The 22,159-nt window shown below is 24.5% G+C and overlaps 1 protein-coding gene across 1 annotated transcript; it reads left to right on the top strand.

Annotated features, from left to right (window-relative positions):
* The first annotated feature begins 1,502 nt into the window (after nucleotides 1–1,502).
* Nucleotides 1,503–21,405, top strand: LOC145838133 (FAST kinase domain-containing protein 2, mitochondrial-like). Its single transcript, XM_082945679.1, has 16 exons — nucleotides 1,503–1,620; nucleotides 3,077–3,159; nucleotides 3,280–3,367; nucleotides 3,473–3,547; nucleotides 7,173–7,481; nucleotides 7,924–8,025; nucleotides 8,124–8,186; nucleotides 10,553–10,743; nucleotides 10,816–11,008; nucleotides 11,483–11,636; nucleotides 13,744–13,948; nucleotides 16,165–16,425; nucleotides 17,070–17,261; nucleotides 17,997–18,140; nucleotides 19,946–20,110; nucleotides 20,921–21,405. Exons 2-16 carry the CDS (start codon nucleotides 3,088–3,090, stop codon nucleotides 21,140–21,142), a joined length of 2,436 nt encoding a protein of 811 aa, XP_082801805.1. The 5' UTR covers nucleotides 1,503–1,620; nucleotides 3,077–3,087; the 3' UTR covers nucleotides 21,143–21,405.
* The last annotated feature ends 754 nt before the right edge of the window (nucleotides 21,406–22,159 follow it).

Here is a 22,159-nt window from a genome sequence, read left to right as displayed (position 1 = left end):
CTAAAACAATCTTTTTTTGTCATCAGATTTTCATTCGTTTAATACTGTTAGACTGGTTTTGGGGCACTCCCAGTCATAAAACTATTTTCAAAACAATTTAAAAAACTTTCATGTTCATGCATCAAACTTCAAAAACCACTACTCTGGAATGCTAATTCAAGAGATTAGATTGTTATACTATTTTTGAGTTTAATTTTATCTAATAATAATATCTAGTTTTTAAAGATAAAGAGCAGCTACAACTTTTTGCGTAATAAAGTTGAACTGTTCAAACTTTAAACCTGCTAATCAAATTTTAAACATTTTGCATAATACTATTACTATTTCAAAATAAATAATAGTGTGTTGAACAAAAGCAGTCTATAGTAACAAATAAAGAAATGAAAATAAGAATGCTTATAATTTAGATTATTGGGATAGGGTGCTTATAAAAATGATAAGCTTTGAGCTATTTTTTTATGGCAAATATAACAAAATCACCAAATGCAAAATTTTAGAGGATTTAAAAAATTAAAAAAAAACTCTTATGCTAGTACCTTTTGGATTTTTTGAAATTCATCACAATGCAAGATGTATGGGACCCAAAATATTGAACCTTAGATTTTTAGCTAAAAGTTGTTTTAAATGTAGCAATTATCACAAAAACACATTGTGCACCATTAAAAACAATTAAACAATATTTGGTAATTAGGATTATGTTGCGCAAATAAATTTAATTATGATTTAATAAATTATTTAATGAACTTTATTTTACAATTTTGTAATCAATATAAATTGTTGTATAGATATAATTGCTTTATATAGTCAAATAAAAGCAATAAAATATTTAATTTTTTTAATTTATGTTAAGTAAGTTAAATTTTATTTACATATTTATAAAATAAAATTTTTTAGCCGCAAAATATGTTTAAAAAAGACATCAAATATAACATATTTTCACTTTGATACTGGTGCAACATCGTCATAGGGAATTACCAAAAATTTCATGGAGGCACTTCTTGATTATTTGAAAAAAAAAACTGAAAATTTAAGAAAACATTCATAGATAGATATAAAATTTAAACGTATTTTTATTTTAAAATTATAAGAACCTTAAGCAAAGGTATTAAATTAGCAATAAGATTATTTTTTCATAAATGTTTAAATTGTCTGGTTGTTGATAAGTTATTGATTAATTAAATGTCGTTGAATTGGTGTGTATTAGCTAAAAGTATATTATTTGTAAAGTAAAGATAAGTGTGTAGCCTTAACTTTGTTCTAGTTAACCATTATAAAATCACTAGGAGAATTTATTAGATTCTAATGAGGGTTAAGCGGATGAAACATTTTGTATTGTTTTTGTTTTTATTCTGTTTCAAATTAATTTTAACTATTTTAATTATTTTAAGAACAAAAAGCTATTCAAGATAAAATTATAAATGTACAGTTAGTTTTTTTAAATTAAATTTATTTTATATATTTTTTTATTTTAAGTAAAATTATAAATACTTAACTAAAAACAGATTGCATTAATGTAGTCTTAGCAAATAAAAGTACAGCAAATAAATCTAATAAGAAATAAATAAAAGGTAATTGGTTGTGCTTGGTGAAATTTGAATTGAAGGCTACACACTGTTAATAGTTAGTTTAATGGTCGAAATACTGATAAATAATTAAAACTTTAACTTGACAATGTATTTTAAGTCATAAAACTAAAATAAAATTTAGGTCTTATGGTAAATGGAATTTTGATATTTTCGTGAATTTAAATTTAAATACTAGGTTTAATTTTACAATTTTTTAATCAAAACTATAGATATTTTAGAACTTTATCTGATATTAAAAAAAATACACACTCAGTAGGATGCATCTGTTGCCTCTCAAAAATGAAAATTTTGGAATTTTGCTTAGTAAATTTTTTTGCCCTTGGGAAATCACATAAATAGACAGCACAAAAAAAAGGCTTCTAGTTTTAAGCCTGCTGGAGCAAATTACTTTTGAAAATTTTGCTTTATATCAGTATATTTAAAAAGGGGAAAAAAGACTATTTCACTAAAAATTTATTTTCTCCTACGTTTTTTGAGATAATTACCTGAAACAGTTAGGAAATGTTCCTTGTCATATTTAGAAAATTCTGTATAAACAAAGTTTAAGAAATAAAAATAAAAAATTTATGCAAAAATAACAAAAAAAAAATCAGTTTTATTTTTAATTTTTTTAATAATTTTTTAAAATAAATTTTGTTTACACAGAATTTTCTAAATACAGCAAGGAACATTTACTAACCTTTTCAGGTAATTTTCTCATAAAATGTTTAGTTTTACTGTTGATCAATTATAACGAAAATGGACTTATCTGGTTTTAACTTTTACTAATTGCTTTTGTCTTTTATCTTGATTACTTTATGATTACTTGATTACTTGGTTATTATATAAAAGTGTAAAATATTATTATTTTTTAGCATTGTATTGTACTGAAGTGAATTGCTTGAAATATATTTAGTGTTTTGGAAAGTGTGTGTCTTGTGTAACTTATTGTAAATAGTCTTTTAACACCTTTTTAAGTATACCAATATATTTTGTCAACCAAAATTTTTAAAATTAATTTAATCCAGCAGGCTTAAAGCTAGGAAGCTAATTTTTTTTGTGCTGTCTACTAATGTGATTTCCCAACGTCAAAAAAATTTACTAAACAAAATTCCAAGGTCGGGGAAACAGATGCACCCTAATGGTCAGTCTAAGTATTTTAAGTTAATAATCTTTAAGTTCAGATTGGTAACACACGGTGTGTTCAAAATTTATTTTACAATATTTTTAAACATATATAAAGCATCAAGTCAAAGCATGAGTAAGCTAGTGTTCAAGTTTTAAACACATGCATGTATCTCTTAGTTATTTATAAAATATGTAAAAACCTTTTATAAATAAGATTAAAACAAAAGTTAATCTATTTTAGTATTAGTATTCTATTTTAATCAAATATGTTTAGAGAGGATACAATTTTGTTATAAAAATTAAACTTAGTTTTATTAAAATACCTTATGTAAAAACCAAGTTGAAGGATTTGTGGTAAAAAACTAATTGTGTGACTTTGGCAGAAAGAAACGTGATGTACAATCTGTTTAAATCCTCAGGAGTTTCTTTTACTGAAAGTGCAAAGAATTGGAAAGTTTTTGGATCGGTTAGTACTAAAACTTAAAATTATTGAAAGCTAAGAATTCTTATTTTTTATTCTTTAAAAATTTATTATAGAATATATTGATTATATACATGTCTTTGATTTATATAATTTTCAAAACAGTTGTTTTGTTGTCATGCAAGAATTGACCCGTTATTAAACCCAAGAGCATCATCAAGCTATGCAACATTTACAAACAATGATCTTGATGGTAAAAACAACTAGTTGTGTTTTGTATCATAAATTTAATTTTTATTTAACAAAAGTTTTACTAACTAATTACATAAAATTATATAGTATAAAATATACTTTATAGGTGATGAAAATGAACCTTTATGTTCTAGGTCTGGGGATGTAGATGTTAATAAAAACCAGCCTCAAAATATTGTCTGTTAGTTACCACTACTAATGAACTATACAGATAAAAACTATTAAAATCTTATTGTGATAATATGTTTTATATTTAACAAAAAATTATGTCTGTGACATAAGTACGTACATTTTAAATAGAAGTTATGACTTAAAATGATTTTTATTGTAATACTTTTTTTAAAACTGATAATATAACATTTTTATATAAAGTAAATAAAGTTTAAACTTTTTGGTAGTTATTTTCTAATAATAAATTTTTCAAGTTAATTTATTTTAATGATATATAATTTTTTTATAGTTACTTTACTTTAAGTTTTGATTTCTGTAACAGTAGTTTTTATTGAAATTTTATCAATGTTTTTTTTTTTAATTTGTACAATTAATAACACCTATTACTATATTTTTACAACTGTAAACATTTGTTAAGTGATTTGTGTAACTGAAAATGTTTGATTATATCCAATATAGTTATACTACTTAAACAAAACATCAATAAAACTTAAAAGTGAATTTTACCTAAGTGAAAAAAATTGTACATTTTAAAAACCTTTCAACTGCATAAATAGTACACAAATGTATAAAATTGAAGTTATTTATGATTTTCCTAAATAAAAATCTAAACGAAACCAGCTATTTAGAAAATGACAACTAAAATTTAAAAATTACTCTGCTTATTAAAACTGACGATTTGATGAACACTCTGCAAAACTGTACTGTTTATATTACAGAGAAACATTATTAGCGTTAATATGTTGAACTTTTTTCTAACAAATTGTAGTATAATAATACACAATTATTTTGAAAAAAAAACACTTTTAGTTTAGTCTTACACTTTAATTTTTTATCAAATTATAGTAAAATAATTGAAATCAATTGTTTCGATATTATAGACAATGAATTAGTTTTATTTTTCAATTTATAAATTTTTTAAATAGTAAATTTATCTATTTATATAAGTTTAATCACTATTTTTTAAACCTAAATAAAAACTTTATTAAAAAAATACATTTTTGAGTTGAAAATTTTCATAGGTAGTTTTACAGTTTAAACAGTTTGGTTTAACTATCTACTTGTTTCTTTACAAAATAAATGTTTATAGTTAATTAAATTCCTTTAAAAAATTGAAGCTTAAAATAAATTTTAGCTGATTTTATAGTATATGTGATATTGTTTTGAAGAGTTTCATCTTAGGTGTCAAATAGCTTTTAGAAAAGTTTTAACATTAGAAACCTTATAAAGTTAACGCTTAAAGAAATTTAATAAAAAAAAAAATGTGAAAAGTAGTACTTTTCTTACTTTTAAAAATTTATTTATAAGTTGCTGCAGTTTAACCAAAACAACAGTTTACATTGCCTATGGCTGAAAAGTTGTAAAAAAATGCCGTTTATTTACTTTTTTTTTTAATAATTAAAAGTGTATATTTTGGAGGAACATGAAGTGATAGCTTGAGGACTTAAGCTAAAAGTTGTTTGTAGAAATATTCTATCAATATCTAAAACATATATGTCTAATAATAAGTTGTTTACTTAATAAACTTTTTACTATCTAAAAATACTTGAATCCCTTTATGGTAGAATATTGTTTTTATCTTATTTCATAATTAGTATTATAATTAGGGTATAAACAAAACAACAGGTTAAATTTGTTTCAGATTTAAATCTACATCAGACTATGTTTATTATTTACTAAATAAAAATTAACATTTAAAAAAACTACACAAAACTTTATTTCGTAGCTTTTTGAGATAACATTATAAATCATGGATCGGCAAACTGCGGCCCGCAAGGTACTTTTTAGCTAAAAACACACTTTTTAAAAAAAATAAAAAAAAGATTTTCAATAAAAAAAAAACACAGCTAGGCTCTTAATTAAATAGTTACTCTTAAATAATGCTGTTTTACTGCTTATTTTGTAATATTACGGTTTAAAATTGTATTTTCTACTAATTACTATGATTATTTTAAAATAATTACGGCCCTTGAAAATTTTATTCTAAAAAGTGCAGCTGGCGAGCCATTTTTCCTATAAAAATTGGCCGGTCAGTTACAAAATGCTGCCGACCCCTGTTATAAATCAATTTAAATAAATACTTTTTATTTGGTAAATGCTGAAAAAATTTGTTTAAGTTGAAATTAATTTTAGAAAAAACATGGTAAAAATCTTAAAGAAAAATCTAACAAAAAACTTGATAAGGTTTTAATTTAAAGTTTAACAGAATAAAAATAAAAATTGTATTTACTGTATGGTTTTGATCTAAATGTTAATGCTTTCTGTACAAAAAGAAAATAGTTGGTAGTGTATGCATAGGTTTTATTTTTTGTTTTTTTATTTAGAGCTTTAGATTTGTCGACTTCGAAGCTCTATTTTTTCCAACGTGCATAATTTGCAGCAGTTTTTTGAGATAAATTTTGTTTTTGTTTTGTTTATTATGACCTATTTTGTGCTATAATTTATAAATCTGACTTTTCAATAATTAATAAGATAAGTCTGCTTAGGTGTCTTTTGTTTTTGGTAGTGAATGATGTCTTCGGTTTTAGTATTTTTCTTTAAAAGTATATTCAGTTTAACCTATACAAAAGTTTGTTATTTTTTCGGTTTTTATGATGACTTTATAAATGATTAAAGACATTGGTTATTTATTGAACATGTTGAAATAAACAGTCTTTAGTTAAATGAATTATTAAATTATCTTGAAAAGCAACTGAATATTATTTAGTGCAGTGTTTTGAAACTAGGCTAAAAGATTGATAAACTATTACATTATGTTATCAATTTTTTTTGTATGAACACTAATTTAGATTCTAGTCTATTAATCAGGGTTGCCACTTTACCTGGAATCCTGGAAAAACCTGGAATTTGACAATTTAGGCAAAAAGAACCTTGAAAAACCTGGAATTTTAACAATTTTTTCATGTTCAGTAGTAAAATTTCAATTTAATTCAAAAAATCTGTCATATAAATAAATAAAAATTGTAATCATCAAAAATTGTTTTCATTAAAAAACATACTTAAAGTAGTTTCACAGTACCTTTTCAATGTTTTTATACTATTTAACGCAGTTTCTTATATTAAACTTAACTTTAAAGTAAAAATAGACCCAAAAATGTGTACTTTTAGAACTTAAGAAATTTGGAAATCCTGGAAAATTTTTTGAAAAAACGAGTGGCAACCCTGATTAGTAAACATAAGTGATGAAGACTTAAAACATAAAGCTTTAGAAACATATAATATATTGTTTTATTTATACCATAAGTATATGTTGCTCTACTTTAGCCATAAACTTCAGGACATTTTAAACCGAATTTAAACAATAACTCATATTATCTAATTAGTACTATTCAAATAGAAATTGTTGTGTACTTCAGTGACAGAGAGGTCTTTCCATGCATTACATCCTTTAAACAAACTTTTGAGCGTAAATTTAATCATCATGTTTAGTAAACTAATAAAACTATAAGTTTAATAACAAGTAAAATAAAGTTTTAATTAGTTAATCTCTTGTTTATAAAATAGTTTATTAACATTTTTAAATTAAAAATAGTTCAATGAAATTGCCCTTATAGAACTTTTCTACTTAATTTTTATTATTATAAAATTTTACCAGTAGAATTTTTGTTATTATCTTAGATTTTTAATAATATTAGGTCAGAGCCTTGAAGACGATGAGAAATTATTTATGGTTAAGTCCCTGACTATTTCAGAAAAAGATTGTGGTAGTAGTTCAAAACAAGTACAAATATGTTTAAATGACAATAAAGATACGACTTTGATTAATGTCGTACCTGAAAAAGAAAATTATAAAGAAATATTAATTGATGTTGCTGAAAACAAAACCAAGACAAATTTAATTGACGTTTCAGAAAACTGTAGTTTATTTGAAGATGAAGACGTTTCAAGTAGTGGTATTTCAAGTTTGACTTCAACACAGCCAAACTCAATGGAGTTTGAAAGCAGTCTGTTTCTGTTTTGTAATTTATAATTGTTTAACAAATTAGTATAAAGTTAATATAAAACAAGTAGTAGTGTTAGATAACATGCATGAAATAATTAAATTTATAGAGTAATGATTTTACAATGAAAGATGTAAAAATTGCTTATTTTTATAAGGACTTTAAAGAAAATTCATAATAAATTTATCAAAGTAAAAGTTTTTTATTTAGTTAGTTTTTATAAATGCAATATAAAAGCTAAAAATTATTTTGCTAACAAATTAGGTTAGCAAGTCTAAAGTTTTAAAAGTATGACTTTAAGTATTTTTGATCTGTAGCATTTACGAAAATTCAAAGCTTGATAACATGATTTACTGCACATATATGATATATATGTTTTTTCGAATACCCTGATATAAACATAAATAACAAAAAAAACTATTTTGTAACATAAAAGTATTTTTAGAAAGTACTGTAAAACATGACGACTCACTCCTATCGATCAGCCAAACTCAAGTTGAAGAAATCGAAAAAACTCGAAACACTTCGGAATCCATTTACAAAAGAGGTATTTTGACATGATAATTCCTTTTTTTACATTGGCTACTTTTGAATTGTTTCATTTAAAACTAATTTGTGTCAAAAAAATTAATGCTTTTTTTTCAGAGTCTGTTAAAGCAACTAACAATTCTGTTGGAATGGATCATATCAATCAACTTTTAAAAAAAGGTTTACAAATAATGAATTTATGGATTAAGTTTGTAAAAACCTATACTTATGTTTTATTCTCATTGAAAAAAAAACATTTACTAGTTTTGAATAAAATCAATAAACACAAGAAACTGTGCTAAATAATTTTAGTTTAAATTAGTTTAATTTAGACGAACCTAGCAATTGTTGAAATGATTAATGTGCATCAAAATTGTTTTTAAAAACAGTTTTTAAATTTTGAGTTTTTTTTTTCTAAACTTAAGCAACCAATTACTTAAACTACAACTGATTTTTTTAAAGCTAACTAAAACTACTAAAGTATAGAATAACGTTTAAATGACTATTCAAATTTCAAATTCTAAACTAATATTATTTTAATTTGACATAACTAATATTTTTTTTTCAAAATTTAAAGTTCTAATTATTCAAATTTCGATATTTTTGTTTATGAGAATTTAAACTACAACAAGACTAATTCTGACATTTTTGGTTATGATAATTCAAACTTAGACAACTTAATTTCTGACACTTATATTTACATTAAATAAAATTAAAACAATTCAGTTTATGACAATTTGAATTCTGACATTTTAAATTACTTGAAATTAAACCATACAAATCACTGTGTTTTAACAAAAATTAAAATTACCCATTTTAAAATAAATTGTTCATGTGTTTGACTGTTGTATTGATATATTAACTTTAGTTAGTATGTTTAAACTTAGTGAAGATTTTTTATTAAAAGTTATTAAGCAAATAAGTAAAATTTTGTTTTTTTATTAATGTTATTCTAAATTTAAATGTGAAATTTTTATTTTATGCAGGTTTGCCACAAAACCTAGAATCCTGGAAAAACCTAGAATTTGACAATTTAGGCTAAAAAAACTGAACTTTGAGAAATTTTGGACAAAAATCACTAAAAAATGTAGAAAAATCTGGAACTTTAAACGATTATGTTAAGTAGTAAAATTTTGACTTGACACAAAAAGTATATCATATATTTAAGGTTTTTTTGTATTATCAAGATTTTTTTGTTTGTTAAAAAACTTATTAAAATAGCTTTACAGTATCTTTCTATGTTGTTATACTTTGTAACACAGTTTTTAGCCTTAAATTTAACTTAGATAAAAAATAGGCCCATAAACTTTTACTTTCAAAACCTGGAATTTTTTTTTCTAAAGTCAGTGGCAACCCTGTTTATTGACTTACTAATATTTTTTTTATAGCTAATTTCTTTTTTACTAAAGAAGTAATTTGTATATATATTTCAATAAGTGACAAGTTAACTAATACATATCATATTAATATAAATTTTGATTTATTAAGTAAAATAAGTTTATAGTTGGTTACAATAAATATATTTTAATATTAGTATTTGTTTTGTAACCTTAGAATTTAAAAAACTGTATTAAAATTCTGTTAAAAGGAAATATAGCTAAAGTTAATTAGATATATCTATTAAAACATAAATTTTATTTGATTATTTAAACTATAGTATTTTAAGTCTTAGTTTTTAATATTTTAAATTGAGCTAACAGACTATTTGTTCTGTTTATAGTTCTAAAATGGCTAATATATACTTAATTATAGCTAACATAGGCTTAATACTAACGAAAATTTAGAGTTTGTTTTTGTTTTAGAAGACTTTGACTTCAATTTAAAAATTAATCTTTGAAAGTAGCTTATGAAGTTTAAGTATAGATTCATAGTTTTGATAAAATTCACTAAAAACACTCTCTTTATAAAAAAAAACAATATTTTATGTTGAGTATGACTATAACTTCTAGATAGTTTTTGAAATATCGTAATAAGTTATAGTAAGTTAAACATTTTAGTAGTTTCAACTAAATAGTTAATTATTTAAGCTTATATTAACTTAAGTATATGTTTTCCTTTAAATATAGATTACTACAAAAATAACTCATAACATTTGAATAAGTTAAATTCGTATTGTTTTATTTCTATGTTATGAGTAATAAAAAAGAGTAAAATTTTATCTAAACCTAATGTGTCACTAAGAAGAACTTATTTATGTACACTTTTGTTTTTGAATATAATAGAACATGTTAGCGTTTTTAGTTATAAACTTTAAACATATAAGCTTTCCAAGTTTTGTTTTTATATAATTTATCGTAGTGTTATGTTTTAAAAATAAATAATGGTTTTTTATAAGGTAAAGTTTTTAAGCAACTGAACAAGAGCAAAACTTCTTTTAGCATTATACTTTAACCTCTTCCACATACAGTTATAATTTGTAAAATAAAATAAGTTGTATGTATAGTGCTTTAAGTTTATTTTTTGTTTAGATTACTTTTAGCAATTTAAAATTAATAAAAACTATCAAAAATTTTATACTATTAAAAATCATTATATTTAACTTACAGCTTTCATGCAAATATCTACGGAAGAACAGCTATTGAGTGTAATTAATACTTGCAAGCAACCAGGCGAAATTTTAGCTAACCTCGACAGGTACATTGGGCCAGTAACACCTTTCCTTGCTATCACTTGCATTCATCAAATTTACCTTAATGCACTCAACATGCATACAAGAAACTCTCCAGCTTACAACAAGGTATGGCAAAAATTCCAACAGTCTGCTTGCAACCTTTGCATAATCTAAATTGAAAAAAAAATATTTCTACAGCTATGTGGGGAAGTTTTGACACACCAGAGATTTAGAAGTATGGTTAATTTGATACAAGAAAATGCAAGCAAGCTAGGAAATTTTGCACTACTTACAGCTGCTAGTGATCTTCTGTACTTACGGTTGACTTTGAAACAATCGACTATCCCGACTTTACTTAGCTTTGTTGAGTACGAAGCCATGGATTTAGATGGTTTTTAAATTTTTTATTGTAATGTATAGACTAAAAAATAATTTTCTTATCTTTCTATGACCAATCAACTGATTTAAAATCAACATATTTTTATTATTTAGTTTTTCTAAAAATCCAGTTAGTTATTTCGAATTTAAAAGTAATATCTTTTTTTTTCAAGAAGTTTTTTTTTAATTTTAAATGTTTTAAAAATACTAAAACTCTACTTATTAGCATAATCCAATTTTACTTAATATTAAAAAAGGTTATAGACAAATATAGGTTTTCTACAAAGAACTTAATTAACTTAGTATAAGTTACCTATAAATACCGTTTAAGTCTATACGTTTTAGTCTCGAAACAAGTTATTAATAATGATTTTTTGGTTCATAGTCAACATTAACGTATATTTTTGTAGACTAGTGTTTTTAATTGCTGCTTAGTTATAATTTTATTTTAAAAATAATTTGATTAATATCTATTGTGTTTTTATAGAGTTAAGATTGTTAGCAAGTTGTTTGCACACTCCTAATATACCCATGATAAACTGTGAGTACATGTACAACATATCTGCATCTGTAGCTTGCAAGTATATTGATCAAATAGAAGACTTGTACACACTTTTGAACATAATGAAATGTTTTGGAAGGTTAATTAACTTCTTTCATTATTTACCATTTTAGAACCTTGATCTTTGAAAAAGTCAGCTGAAACCAGTATAGTTTATACACATTAACAAAAGTTTGAATTTATTTATTTTTAAGATAAAACAGAGTATCAGTAATTTATGTTATGTTAGTTATAAATAATACTAAAAAAGTATATAACCATTTTAAAAATACTAAATTATAGTTTTTAAGACAGATAAGTCACTACTAATAATGTTAGTTATTTTAAGCAATTTTTGTTCTGTTGATGATGCACTATCTTAAAACTTTCCTGACTAAATTGCAAAATGCAGTTATAAATATACTATCTTGTACTAGCTTGCAATACCAGATAACTTGAAAATTGTTCTTTCTTAATCTCAGATAAAAAATTAACTGAACCATCAGTTTCATTGTGTTTTATTTTTCTTTTAAATACAAAAACAATATTTTGCAAATTGTACTTCAAAACAGACTAAGCTAGTGGTCAGAAATTTTTTCCGTCAACAGGCCATTTTTCCCACATAAAGTCTTTCACGGTTGAGACTTGTCAAAAATTGTTTTAGCTGTCCCCGTAATCTTAAAAATAGTAGTATAACAATTTAAAAATTCTTTAATAGCAATATTATTTAGAACTATTTATTTAATTACACACTTCTAAGTACTAAAAAATAGTTTAAGAAAAGTTTTCAAGAAAGTTATTATAAAAAAGCTCTATTTTATTTGATTCGCACATGTTATTTTCGGTACATTTCCAACCCCTAGGCTAAACAGTTAAAATGAAAACAAATATAATGTATTACAATTTATGTTTTAAAAACGGACAAATGCAATAAAACTGTTGATATTTGTGTCTCACCATACACTCCTTGAAAATTAAAAAAAAACCTAATTCATCAAAGTTAGATTTTTACTAGGTTTTCATACAGCTTGCTTAGCTATAAAAGTGTCTTAAACATTTTAAACAACCTTTATACTGTTTTATATCAATAGATGAAAGTTAAGGCTGTATATTACGTAAAAACAAGGAATGATTTTTGTATTAGCAAGAAAAAAAAATCAAAGTAGTCTCCACAACTATTATTTTTGAAAACAGGATCGAAGAACTTTTTCATTTTACAAAAGCTAACATTGCTAAGTGAGTACTTACACAATGTGTAAGTTACTTAAAAGTTTTCTGTATAAGAAATATATTTTTTGCTGCAAGTTTTTTAAAAGTTTACAAGTTTGTTTACAACATAACTCCTACTTTTAAACTACTGACTGAAAGTTTTGAAAAATTTTATGTGTTTGAATAAAAAATTAAACTTTTAAATTTAACAATAAACCTTTAAAAATACATTAGAATAGTTAGAACGCAATATAAGGTCATACTGTTTATAGAAGAAGGTGATATTTTTTTTAAGTTACTTTTTTTTTTGTTTGCTCTCTGAAATACTAAACCAACTAAAATTTTTAACTTTGAACTTTATAGTCTAAAAAAGTATTAAAAACTTATTTACTTAAAAGCGCTTGTCTTTGATAGCCTAAAACATAAAGGAAAAGATCAACTCTAAAATATTAAGCATTAAAAAAATAATACTTAAAAATTATAAGGTTTTCAATGTAAAATTGAGATTTAAATCACCAAATTTCCTTATAAATTCATTAGACTGTTAAAATGCAAAGTAAATTCATTTTATAAGAGTTATCTCAGTTTGTCTGATAGTATTTAAGGCAGCATTTATAAGTGTTAACTAAAGTATAATAGTTTAAATGATATAGAGGATGCTCTAGAGGTGGTTTTAAATGTTGAATTGACAAAAATTGGGCAAAAAATTATTTAAAAATATGATGAATAAATATAATTAAAGCTATTTGAATTTACTTTGTTATAAGAGATATGTTGACAACAAACATTTTATTTGGATTACGTGAGACTCCTAGTTGATTTAGTTGCACATACCTGGTTTAATGGTACCAATTGGAAAAGCCACACTACTAATAAATTGATAAGTAACTGAATGTCTTATTTTGTGACAAACAACAATTTTTAAATGCATATTTATAGCTTAATCATTTCGGTAATACATATTGCTAGCTTACTGAGTATTTTTAATATTTTTCCAGATACTTCAACAACTCAGTGAAACGACAGTGTGAACAGCAGGTAGTTAGTCTGTCTCACGAGTTTACTGGCTTGTACCCAGACGGTAGGTCGATGTCAGCTCATATGCTAGATGCATTTTTCAGAATGGAGCACGCTCCGCTTAAACCACTGCTTCAGCAAGCAAGTGATGCAATTGTACACGGAAGTATTCCGATCCAGCCACAAGTGAGTTATTGAGCAAAAAGAATATGTTTAAATGTTTTTTACCGTAGTTTGATTCAACATAATTTATTAAAAAAACGTGACTTAACTGATAAAAAGAGGTTAGCTGTAGTTAGATATACAAAAAGAAAACTATTGTAAGCTTAAGCAGTAAGCAGATGAAAAGTAAGGTAAAAATTAATGTTTTGTTCTTAAAACTATGAAGGTTATTATTGATGAAGTTATTTTATAAACTTTTATGTTCAATTTTCATTTATAAGTTTATAAATGATAAAAATTAAAGTTAAAAAAATCTAGCTATTACCAGGTTTCAGTTGGAAAAAATTTCGACCTTGTCAAATATTAATAAAATAGTTAGTTTCTAAATTAGTCTAAAATAGGATTTACTATTTTATTAATATTTGTCGGAATTTTTTTCACTAAAACCTGGTAATAAATAGAATAGTTTGTTTGCACTTTTATTAAAATAAAATAAACTCTTTACAGTAAATTGAGCAAAAATTTTTAATTAAGACAAATAGTTATATAAGTGTATACTTCAAATTAAATTGAAACAATCCTAACCTTAATAACAAAATAAAACGTATCGTCTTTTTTAAGATTTATTTTTACTTATAACCAGTATTAATTTTTGCTGTTGCAATTTAAATGGTAAAAAAAAGTTATAAAAAACAAACTAATGGTTTCTAACTATTTAATTAGTTTTAGTTTTATGGAATAAAGTGTTTAGAATTTTAATGAATTTTTTAAATTTACTTTGAGTTTGTACTAGTAATTACCTATTTCTACACCTTTAGTTTAGTTGTAACTAGTATAACTTTTGATTTGAAATATTATTAATATATTTAGTTGAGTTGGCTTTAAAAAAATTTTAAAACCTTAAAGAAAAGTTCTAAATAAAGTTCTGCTAGTTGTACATGACGTATTTAACTTATTTGTGATCAATAAAGTAATCTATTATTTATATTGCACTTCTAAGCCAAGCTATTTCTTTTGAAACAAAGTGCTTAAGGTATGATAAATAAACTATAGTATACCAGTTTTGTTGATACTTTTGTTTTGTTTAAATAAATTAATGCTCAAATCCAAGTTTGAAAATAGTTGTAAGTACTAAAATTTATTTTAGTATATTTAACTCTATCAAAACTTATATTTATTAAGTTAACTAAAATAAAAATTTGTTTTTGCAAAGCGTTTTAGCTTAAATATTTTACAATATTGTATGTAAAAATTTAGGTTAAAAAAAAATTAGATCAAAAACTCTAGATAGTGTAAAAACTGTTAAACTTGAAACAACTTTTTGGTTTTATAATGTTGTAAAACAATGCTTGTTCTTAAAACTTCACTTCTTTTTTTTTTGCAAATCACTGTAATATGTTATACTTTATAAATACATGTAGAGTAAAGCTTCATTTAAAAATGTATATAACAAAGTATTTATGTAAATTGAGTAGTTGTTTAAGATTTTTGTCTAGTTTTTTATTTTTACTTCTTGATACTTTATAAATATATGTAAAGTAAAGTTTCATTTAAAAACCTTTAGATTAAAATATTAATGTAAAATAAGTCGTTATTTTAAGATTTTTGTCCATTTTTTATCTTTACTTCTTCATAAAAAATAAGTCTTTAAAAACTTTATTTACATGCATAAAATTTTCATAAAAAAAAACTTTTCTATCTTGCATAAAGTAAGCGTAAGCTTCGTATACCATCTGCTTATAAATATTTGATAAGTTTTTAACGGTTTTTCTTACGTTTCATTGACGTTTTCAAACAGTGCCTTTAAAAACGAATTGAATTTAATTTTATTACAGTTTTTTTATATTTATAAGAAAAAAAACTCCTAACTAAGCTTTAGTTAAAAAAGTTATGTGTAAAAAAAGCTAAATAAAAATACAAAAGTTAATTAAATTTTTCAAAAACAAGTTTACCTAAGTTGTTTTTAAGTTTGTTATATTATACGATTTTTTTTTAATTCATTGATTCATTGACACATTTCTAAAAGCGTGTTTCAATATAATTAATTGCATTAAACTTTTATTACGTAGATAACTTAAAACTACACTAATTTGTATTTAACTAACAGTACACAGATATTTAAATGTATATCTCACTTTGATTTTGGCTTACCGTATTAATTCAAAATTTTAAGTAATATATATCTATATTTAAGTATGTTTATTTTTATTTTTATGTAATCAATGATACTTAATTAACAGGATATATCAGCTATCTTGCGGTACTTTGTAAAATTTGGATACACTCTTAGTAACCACGATTTGCTTTACAAACTTTCTTCGACATTGCATAGCTACTTACCTGAAGATCACGCCAGTCAGTTTACTACAAATGTCAAGTGGTTAACTGTGTTTTACCACTTCAACAAAGACTTGCTAGCTACTTTCGTGACTATTGTAAATAGAGACTTGCATGATCTTGACTTTGTAGCCCTGTCTGATGTATTAGATGCCCTAGCTCAGGTTAAAATAAAGTTTTTATTGGAGTTTTGTTTTGTTACATGTGTTTATTGACTAAGCAACTTAAATTGTTTTTGTTTAAGTTCAAATTTTTATCATGTGTTAACTAAAGTATTATTATAAACATTTATGGTTATCACAGGCTATTGTTGGTGAATGTTACACTAACTTAACAATTTTTCATTGGAAAATGTTATTGATTGCCTATTGAATAACAATTTTTAAAATACTTTTTCAAGTAAATTGATGTTATTAAGAAGTTAGTTGCATTATTAGTATTTATTCAATTTTTTAAAGGTTATTTAAAAACATTTTACTTAAGAACCTAACCTGATATTTTTATATGTAAGTATATAAGACTAAATAAAGTTAATCATTAAGATCAAAAGTAACTTAAACGTTTTTAATTGAAAATAATCAGTTAATAATAATAATAATAATAATAATTTTAAAAATCTAAATATACCTGTATGCAACATCGATATTTAAAAAATGTGTTATGTATATAAATATTTTTCAACCTGAATACTTCAGATAAGTCTTTATTTTAAAATACTCAAAATTAAAATATCAGTTAAACGTGAGGATGATTAGATAAACTAAAGCTAACATTTTACTATCTGACATTAAGCAATTTTTTTTACCAGGTCTACTACATGCCAGACAATGCTGACTGGTTCTTTGAGAGATTGCATGATGAAATGCTGCGCAAACTTCCCACGTTGACAACATCACACGTTCATAATGCAAAGCGAAAACTATTGCTGACTGCATTTCATTTTGCTGTTTTCGGAAGATATCCACAGCAGCTTATACAACTAACACTTAATGATAGACAAGTTTATTTAATTTCACTTTTTATTTTTCTAAAACGACCAAATAAATTATTGGAAAGTACTACGTTGGACCCTTTATCTTCTTTAGTTATAATAATGTCTATCTTTAGTATAATATTGCGTTTAGATTATCTTATTTCTTTTGCTTAAATCGTATCATTAAGAGTAGAACTCATTTTGCAAACATTTTTAATTTAGAATTTTAAGCACCTAAATTTTGTGAAATTAATTCTACAAAAATAGTATGATTAACACAAAATATATAAAAGAAGCTCTACGCAATATTAAGTCAAAGAAAAACAGCACTACAACTAAATCAAGTTTAAATTTTATATATTTTTAAAATTAACACGATTAGTTGTTGTGAATTGTTCCTCTTACAACTTTCTTTTGTTAAAATCTACAAGTGTAACTTATACAATATTCAATACAAATCTAACAACTTTTTAAAAATGTGATAAAATGTTTGCTTAAAACTTTTTTAAATGTAGATACTTAGTAAAATAGTTTTTCTTTTTATAAGAAACCAGCTAAAATCACTAACTTTATCCCTTTTGTTAAAAAACTTCAGTAGCTAAGGCAAAAATAGACAAGTTATGGATAAAATTTTGAATTTTTAACTTGGCATAAAGAGGTAATGATAAGATATTTGTACTTAAAAAAATAAACTCTAGGTTTTGCTTGTACGTTATTTTATAGCTTTAATTGCATAGTTATTTTTATAATTAATTATTGTAGATTGGTCGTCAATCTCCTTCAAGATATTTTATGAAGGATTTATGTAGGGCTGTATCAATTGAAAGACCAGATTTGCTTCCTAGAAACCTTCCGAGAGATCTATTTACTGAAACCAGCCCTTTAAAGTTGTATGCATTTGAAAAGGTTACAAAAGTGTTATACCTATAGAATGTTTTAAAATTGTTAAAAAATTCTGTTAATAATTTAAAAAATCTTTAAAGACGTAAAATATGTTTATCATCTAAAGTTATAACTTTTAATTTTTTGAACTCATAGATAAAACGTACAGTAGTTGTATGCAGGCTTGCCACATGGTCAGGAAATCAGGAAAAGTCAGGAAAAATTAAAGTAAAAGACAAAAATCAGGAAAAAATGGGGGGTTTTGAAAAAAAGTCAGGGAAAGTCAGGAAATTTGATAAAATAAAATAAAAAGTCAGATTTGTTAGTTTAAATTTACAAGTTTCATTATTTTCCAAAGCCTTCAAATGGTAAAAATTAATTAAAAATCCTTTAAAGTCTGAATGAAATTCCAAAATTTTCCTAGAAATTTACAAAATTATTTAATTTCCAATGCCTTCATCTGGTATAAATTAGTAAAATATCCTTTTTAAAACTGCTAAATTTTTCTATTAACATATTCAACAAGTACCCTACTTGAACAAGCAGATTTTGTAAGCTTTTTAGTATTGATGATCTGTAGCAAGGAAACTCCCATAGTGAAACTGTGATATATACACAAAAGTTCAAATGCAAGTGGTGTTCATGTACTATGTCACTGTCAAATATGGGAAGAAAAGCACTCACTGTACCTATGAATGGAGCTGGACTTAGAAATAAAAGGCCAGTAGTTCACCAAATCCAATAACTTTTCTATAATGCTGGATCAAGCTCCAGTGGGGTATGTTGTGAGAGCAGTGGTGTAAGCCCATCAATAGGTTTGGTAAGTAAGTCACAAACCACAACCTAAGTAAGGCATTACACACTGTCAAGCACAATTACTCAGCCAATTCGTGTAACAAACTGACGGAGCTGAACAAAAAAAGATGTTTCCTGACAGTGCAATAGCACAGTCATGTCAGATGGCCCGAACAAAATTATCATACATGATAAATTTAGGCCTGGACCACATTTCGAAAACATCTTGCTGGAATAATAATAGACAAGCTGTGTTTATAAGGTAATATAATAAGTATTTTTCTGATAGAGCTGTTTATTGCAAATACATCAATTATACACAGATGGTTTAAGTGATGTAATGGAAGTTTGATGATTGAATTCAGCAAAAAGAGTGTTGTTTTAACTTGTATTAAAATTAGAATGAAAACTTTATATAGTTTCAAGTGTTAGATTGTGTATTTTAGAATAAGTTTAAATTAAGAGTTTGATTTAGAAAAATCAGGAAAATTTTGGTAAAAGGTCAGGAAAAAGTCTCAAAAAGTCAGGAAATTTTTCTCAGCTTGATCTGTGGCAACCATGTGTATGTTAACCTGTTGAAATACTTTATTTAACATGTAACTTATACTTCTCAGATTTAAATACATGTTAATATACAATAACGTTAATTCATATGTATTATTTTAAGCATCAGTTTGTTTGAAATAATGCAATTTTAGCTTATTGATAATCTAGTTTTGAACAACTGTTTTGTTTTAACTTTTTTTATACAGTTATGTAAAGAAGCATCTATAGACATATTTTATATAAAAAATATAATCTAGAGGTTTTTTAATCCAGATTATGTTTATAGGATAATAGTATTTTGAAACTAGCTATAAAAATTATAAGCCGAAAAACAGTCAAAGGAATCGTTTTTATATAGTTTCTATAACTAAATAAATTTTTAATTAAGTACTAAACAAGCATTTAGTAATTTTTTATTACAAAATATTAGTAGGACAAATTTCATCCTTAAAAACCGTAAAATAATTTTAATTTGTGTTTTCTTACAGGATGTTGAACACCATCTTTCAAGCGTGGTTGGTTCGCAGTTTTTCGGTGTTCAAATATCACCCGTTAGAAACATGCCAGTGTTCATACTTCGCATGAAGCTAGATGGTGAGCTGTTGAAAGTGCCGAGAAGTCCTTCACTGGTCCCACCTCACATGCATCAGACTGTTAGTTGGTAGAAAATGTTTGACTATCATCACAATTTTATCCTTTTTTACTACCTTTTCTCTTAATTTTACTCAAGAATTTTTAACTTTAGACACAAAACATTAAATCGTGTACAAACAACGTGTATTCAGTTATAACTAATCAAGTTAACGTTCTAAATAAATTTTGAGATCGTAATATGGTTGAGTTTATTAAGCTGACTTTATTTAAAAAATATTTCCGAGCTTTAACACTTGGCTCATCACTTCGTTGTACAAGTTTTGTTCAGCTACAAACTTATAATAATGTTTAAAATTCCAAAATGATATAAAATTTTTAAACCACTCCGAAAATGTTTGGAAATTTATTGAAAATAGTTCTGTATGAAATTCTTAATTTAATCAATCTTTTAATTACGAGAACCATTAGTAGTATAATTTTATGTTAAAATGTATTATTTTGCTTATCATCCTTACTAAATAGTTCAAGTTTAACTATATCCATATTTCTTTTATTTTTACCAAATGTTTGAGAAAAAAATAAATAAAACAAAACTAATAGAATATTTTAGCATGATAGTTATTCAAGATAGACAAATAAAGTTTAATTAACTTTTATAAGTAGCAAGAATTGCAATTTGTCATAAATTTAACTAATATTTATTTTTAAAATTTAAGAAGTAATTAACTTAGTAAAAGTTTTAGTCTATCTGTATAGGTCAAAGAAATAACAAAACTTTAAACACAAAAAAAAATATTTTCAAAAAGGTTAAAGTAAAACTAATATAAAATTTAGTTGTTATTTTAGAATTTAAGTAACGTTATTATAAGGTTCACAACATTGCTATTGTTCCTCTGCCAAGATCAAGATTCTGCATTGGGTCGAAGCATGCCGTCGGAAAATCGAGGTTCGTGTTGAGGCTGTTGCGAGCGCAGGGTGCCAGGATAGTGCTGGTGCCTCACTATGAGTGGGATCAGCACGAATCGCATGTTAAGATCGCCCTGCTGAAGAAGAAGATATTCGAGCAGCGTGCCGACGATCAAGTTGAGTAATATTTTTAACCATGTTAACATTTTGTGTGATGTTTTTGTTTAAGTATTTGTTTGCAAACAAGATCATGTAGAATGGTGTTAAGTTACTAATATTATAGTTTGATATAAAGTCAAGATTAAAAAAAAATCTGATTAGTAGTTTCTGGTCTTAGATTGCATATTTTTAGGATAGTTATAAAAAAGTTTGAGATATAGTAATTCAATTTTTGAGTTGAAACTTTTAGAAAGCGGTGGTTCTCAAACTTAGTTACGTGAGTGATAAATTACAAACACCAAAGAATAACTACTGATAAGTTTTATAACGACTATCTATTATAGACAGTTTTTAAAAGAGAAAAGAGTAAATTGATTTATACGTTCTACTGTAATTCTAATTTAAAAGATTTCGAAGTTTTATGTTGATTTAAAAAAAAACGAAATAAAAATATTTTATTCAAATAAAAAATTATAATTAATTATTTTTAATGATGATTCAATTTCAAACTAAATTGTTTCATAAATTTTAATTGTTTGTAAGTTAGGTTCTTACAGCATCATTTAACATAAATTTGTTTTGGGTAAAATACATAGCAAAATATAAACTTTAAATAACTGTTTTTTATTATGACCTTCTGAAGTCAACAGATTTTTAGTTCATTCATGAACAATGAAATTTGACTACTTTCTTTTCTTTTGAAATGAAGGAAAAAAATATTTAAAGTTACAGAACAAATTTAAATCCTAATTGTTACTATTTTATGCTCCTTGTACTTTTGTTTTGTACACTTTTATTAATTCTCAAGTGTTTTATGGCTACATGTTTTCACCTACCAATTTATATTTAATATAATTAAGTTGTTTATCTTTAATGTTTATGATGTTGACTTTTTGAATTATTTGGTAATAAGTCTTATTAATTATTGTTGCAAGATAAAAACGTACATGTATTTGTTTTAAGCGAGCCGTATGATGCTGTAAGGCTTCTAAAACTGTCCTTTATGCTGCTAAATACTGTACATTTTTTAAAATACTTTGTGC

Source organism: Thalia democratica, chromosome 6 (genome assembly GCF_965202585.1).
Source record: "Thalia democratica chromosome 6, ktThaDemo2.hap1.1, whole genome shotgun sequence".
In the NCBI taxonomy this organism is placed as follows: Eukaryota; Metazoa; Chordata; class Thaliacea; order Salpida; family Salpidae; genus Thalia; species Thalia democratica.
This window is presented reverse-complemented; position numbering and strand designations above follow the sequence as displayed.

Coding starts and splice junctions, on each gene's coding strand:
- LOC145838133 (XM_082945679.1), top strand. CDS start 3,088: ATGTACAATCTGTTTAAATCCTCAGGAGTTTCTTTTACTGAAAGTGCA. Junction 3,368..3,472: donor TACAAACAATGATCTTGATG/GTAAAAACAACT, acceptor TATACTTTATAG/GTGATGAAAATGAACCTTTA. Junction 13,949..16,164: donor GTATTCCGATCCAGCCACAA/GTGAGTTATTGA, acceptor CTTAATTAACAG/GATATATCAGCTATCTTGCG.